Source organism: Anguilla anguilla, chromosome 12, assembly GCF_013347855.1.
Source record: "Anguilla anguilla isolate fAngAng1 chromosome 12, fAngAng1.pri, whole genome shotgun sequence".
Classification (NCBI taxonomy): Eukaryota; Metazoa; Chordata; class Actinopteri; order Anguilliformes; family Anguillidae; genus Anguilla; species Anguilla anguilla.
In genome coordinates this window covers 8,050,257-8,054,892 of record NC_049212.1, presented here as the reverse complement: position 1 = coordinate 8,054,892, position 4,636 = coordinate 8,050,257, and the positions used below count along the sequence as shown (strand labels likewise).

At 46.2% G+C, this 4,636-nt stretch overlaps 1 protein-coding gene across 1 annotated transcript in view; it reads left to right on the top strand.

The window, feature by feature from the left end:
• Positions 1-2,496: 2,496 nt before the first annotated feature.
• Positions 2,497-4,636, top strand: part of sarm1 (sterile alpha and TIR motif containing 1) — a 9,781-nt gene continuing 7,641 nt past the window's right edge. Inside the window, exons 1-2 of the mRNA XM_035385605.1 lie at positions 2,497-3,991; positions 4,579-4,636. The exon at positions 4,579-4,636 is cut by the window's right edge and continues 561 nt beyond it. Of these exons, the coding sequence (XP_035241496.1) occupies positions 3,537-3,991; positions 4,579-4,636 (513 nt within the window). The 5' untranslated portion in view covers positions 2,497-3,536. The remainder of the gene's footprint in view (positions 3,992-4,578) is intronic.

The following is a 4,636-nucleotide window of genomic DNA, read 5'->3' as shown; positions in this document are numbered from 1 at the left end:
CAGGCTGTGTCCTTTGGTAGCAAATCATATGACACAAGGCTGCGTTTGGCCGGCTTGGTCATGGCCCAGCACGTCAAACAGGTTAAATATACTGCCCTCTGCACTCTGCCCCCCTCCCCCCTCCACCACTTCCCACATGCTCCAAATCAGGAGGGTAACCTGAGTGCAGTGGGTCCTGCTGGAATAAACACGGGCGCTAACGCTGTGAGAACCAGCCCAAACCCTCACTGTAACCAAAACCCAAGCCTAAATCACACTCTAACCTGAACTCTACCTGGACCTGAACCCCAACCCTAACCAAAACCCAAGCCTAAATCGCACCCTGACCTGAACTCTACCTGAACCTGAACCCTAACCAAAACCCAAGCCTAAATCACACCCAGACCTGAACTCTACCTGAACCCCAACCCTAACCAAAACCCAAGCCTAAATCGCATCCTAACCTGAGCTCTACCCAAACCCTGAACCCCAACCCTAACCAAACCCAAGCCTAAATCACACTCTAACCTGAACTCTACCCCAACCCTGAACCCCAACCCTAACCAAACCCAAGCCTAAATTGCATCCTAACCTGAGCTCTAACCCAACCCTAAGCATTACACTAGCTGGTGTTCACATCTGAACATAACCCTGACTGGGGAGTGTTAGGGATTTGCCTCCAAAAAGGTATCTGATTTCAGGAATGTAATCCAACAATTACACAATGGTCAGAATGTTTTTGTAATTGTTTTACAAATATGAGTACATTACATTACATTAAATTTATTTAGCAGACGCTTTTATCCAAAGCAATGTACAAAAATGCATATCATGGTCATAGGAACAGCTAGAAAACTCAGGTTTGATAAGGTACAATACTCAGTTTGTACAGTTATTTATAGCCAAGGAGGCAGTTCAGTTCACACAATGAACATTATTCTGACCTTAACTTATGCCAAGTCAAACTAGGGGGACGAACAAGCTACAATATTAGGACGAAAATGCAAATTACAATAAGTGCTGGGAAATATGAAATATATTCTGTAACATATTCTTTTCTGTCTTTGCGGTTGTACTTCATGGCGAAGGGATGAAGCATAACTTTTAAAATGCTACTTTTTTATTAAAATGACAAAAAATGAGTTTTAAAAATTGCAATACCATTTTTTGTGAGGAGTGCCCTATGACCTCTGACCTCTGTGATCTTGTTTCAAACCGAATGCTTAATATTTTCCTAACCCTAGCACTCTAATTCAATCCATCAGTCTCCAATTAGCCTTAGGGAACGAATTAGAACGGGGGTACCCCAACCCACGCGGACACCCAGAGAACATGCAAACTCCACACAGAAAGGCCCAGGCCGGATTCAAACCCAGGACCTTCTTGCTAGCTCCCAATGCATTACCCTGCTGCCCTTCTAATTCCATCCCTAAATCATATTTCTGGCTGCATAAGTAATCTTAAAAATGGGTTATTTCTAATTAAGTGGAGGAAAGACAACCTAAATGTGAGAAAATTAAATAAGATAAGCAAATATGTTTGGAGTCATTTATTAAGAAAAATGCATTTCACTGAAAAAATAGCAAAATACATAGGGCTATTTCTTGGTATTTACATGTGTATATGATTTACCATTTTACAGAAACAACAATAACACTTACAATAGCTCCAGAAAATAATCCAATTCTGCCTCAGTCTTTGTGCTTATTACATTTCAACCCTAGCCTCAGCCATACTGATCTATGAGACTATGGGACTTCTGGCACATCAATGTACACAGAGCTGTAGGCTCACTTCCAAAAAGTCTTTTGGCCATTCAAATACCACAATTAACCCAAGCACCAACCCTGGACCACATCCTAAACATAACCCTAAAGATGTCTCATTCTTACCTCTTACCCTAACCATAATCATAGCCAATGCACAAGATTATAAGTCTTACCAGCAAGAAGTCATTCTATATGTGATTTTTCAATTAAGATGGATGAGAACAGAACTAAATATAAAGAATACACTGGAATATGAACAAGGACATTTGTTTGTAATCAATAATAGGCAGGTTTTCCACAGAAAACACCATCCAACTTCTACAAAGTGAAGAACTGTGAGTCATCCTAGTGCAAAACAAACCTACGCATTAACCTCCCAATATAACCCTGTGTTGCCTCAGCAACAGCACTAACTGTATTCATAACCCCAACCTTAATCCTCCTAGCAATACGAATGCTAACAATGATCAGCCTTACCAACAAAAAGTGAAAAGATCTTTTACATGTATTTTCTCAAATGATGGAACCTAGCATGTTCCAGTGACGTCACAGTCTTCCAAGAAGCTCCCGTCGTTTCACCCTGGACTTCTTTTTGCTATGACAGTTGGAGTCCATCGCTTTAAAGATTGCTTTCTGGGTGATACTAATACATAACTGGTGAAACTGAAGTTCTTTCACAAAGCAAACTGGTTTAATGTACATGAAAACCGTTAGCAGTTCGTGTCATTGCTCATTGCTTTTTTTGATTACTTCAGCAGTTTACGGTAGGGTCTCTTCCTTTTTACAGTCTCTGGTCTCTTCTCGTCGCTGACCGCGGTCCTGATGTATAAAGGCTTTACCCGCCTTGTCCACCGGGGGGAGTTTGTTGAAATCGCACGTTGTCGCTGTGTTGCTGAGGAAGAGTACTAAAGGGAGCCAGTGTTTGCGTTAGCCTATCTACAGCGATGGGCGGTCTCTGATTACATCGCTCGAAGATACACAGATGAAGGTGATGAGCGGTATGGTTTAACGGATGCGGAAGTTAACCTGCATTTGATGGATTTTTGATGTAACAGTCTTCGAGACATTGCCCGTTACTCAGAGGACATTGGAAAGAACACTGGCGGGGGGTGACACGTATAATCAGAGCTCTTTGTCCGCAGCAGCCTGAATTACTGCGGGCGAGGGACGGAATACAATAAAGCTGTTTATGTGAATCCGCTCAGCCGGAAAACGTCGTACGACTGTGTAATATTTTCGGACGGACTATTTCATTTCCTGTTCTGAGGCTCTGGGGTAGAAACATTTCGTAGGCTACCGGGTTCTTTGTTAAATGTGTCATTTTAGGTGGCACTCTAGAGGTCGTGCGCAAATGCAAGAAAGAACTCTTGCTGTGTCTCCTAACGTTTCGATTCCGAAAAAATAATCAGATCAACCGAAGCGGTCTCCCGGGATGCACACGAGGTATGTTTATTCCTCTGGTTTATTTTCTGAGTTGACAAAAGCGTGATGACGAAACGGGGAGCAAACCGGTGCCGCTGTTAATCTGATCCATCTCCGAACATTTTATAACAACTCACCGGCGAGAGACGTTAAGGAGACGGCACAATCCACCCACCGTGTTCTGAGGGTTGGGGTTTGATTTAATCGGCAGTATAGTGTAGGCCTACATAGCAGCACACTGTGTACAAACATATTCCTGCGGCACACGGCTCCGTCCCCCCGGGAGTTCGGAGCCACAGGACAGTGACGAATTACACGGTCAGGCACAGCAAGGCCTCCCGTTATAGCTGGGCTATCTTACGGTAGATGCTATTATCACTTCTCGTTTATCTGAGTGAGCTCTGCAGAAATCTCTCCATGTTCAGTACCGACAGACTTACTGTCCCGGAATATGTCAGCCGCCTCCAGAACCGGAGGAGCGGCTCCGACCCTCGAGCGGTCTCGCCGGGCGTTAGCGCCGACGTCCAAGCGGCTCTGGAGACTCCCTTGCCGGCTCTCCGCTCGGCCATTAAAACCCTGAAATCCGCGAAAGACACTTCAGATTTCGATGAGACGCGGCGGGCCATCGCGGAGATCTTCCAGCTGGTGGAGGAGGCCTGGATTTTGCCCGCGCTGGGACGACAGGTTGCCGAAGAGATCTGCAACAGGATCCGGCTGGACGGAGGGCTGGAGCTGCTGCTGCAGCTGCTGCAGACGCCGGCTGTGGAAATCACATACGAGTCCGCCAAGCTGCTGGAGCAGATACTGGTGTCGGACAACAGGTTGGCTCTTCCTTGAGTACGCCGCGAGAGTACGCCGAGTCGAAAATACTATCACGCATTTAAACCGCACATTTACTTGCTTGGACAGTTTTGAATGAATGTAACTTCTTCTTCTCACTCTCTATTTCTCCCTATCTCTCTGCCTCCTGCCTTCTATCACCTCCTCTCTCCCCTTTTCTTTCCTTTTTTCGGGCCTTCTCTCTTTCTGTTTCTCCCTATCCCTCTGCCCCCTGCCTTCTATCACCTCTCTCCCCCTTCTCTTTCCATTCTATCATTCTCTCTCTCTGTTTCTCCCTATCCCTCTGCCTCCTGCCTTCTGTCACCTCCTCTCTCTCCTTCTCTTTCCATTCTATCCTTCTCTCTCTCTGTTTCTCCCTATCCCTCTGCCCCCTGCCTTCCATCACCTCCTCTCTCCCCTTCTCTTTCCATTCTATCCTTCTCTCTCTCTGTTCCTCCCTATCCCTCTGCCCCCTGCCTTCTATCACCTCATCTCTCCCCCCTTCTCTGTCTGTTCTCTCCTCCTCCATTTCTTTATCTCCCTTTCCCCCCTCCCTTCCCCCTCCCCCCTCCCCCCCCCCCCTCCTCAGGGACTACGTGGCCCGCATGGGCCTGGGGGTGATCCTGAACCTGACGCGGGCGCAGGAC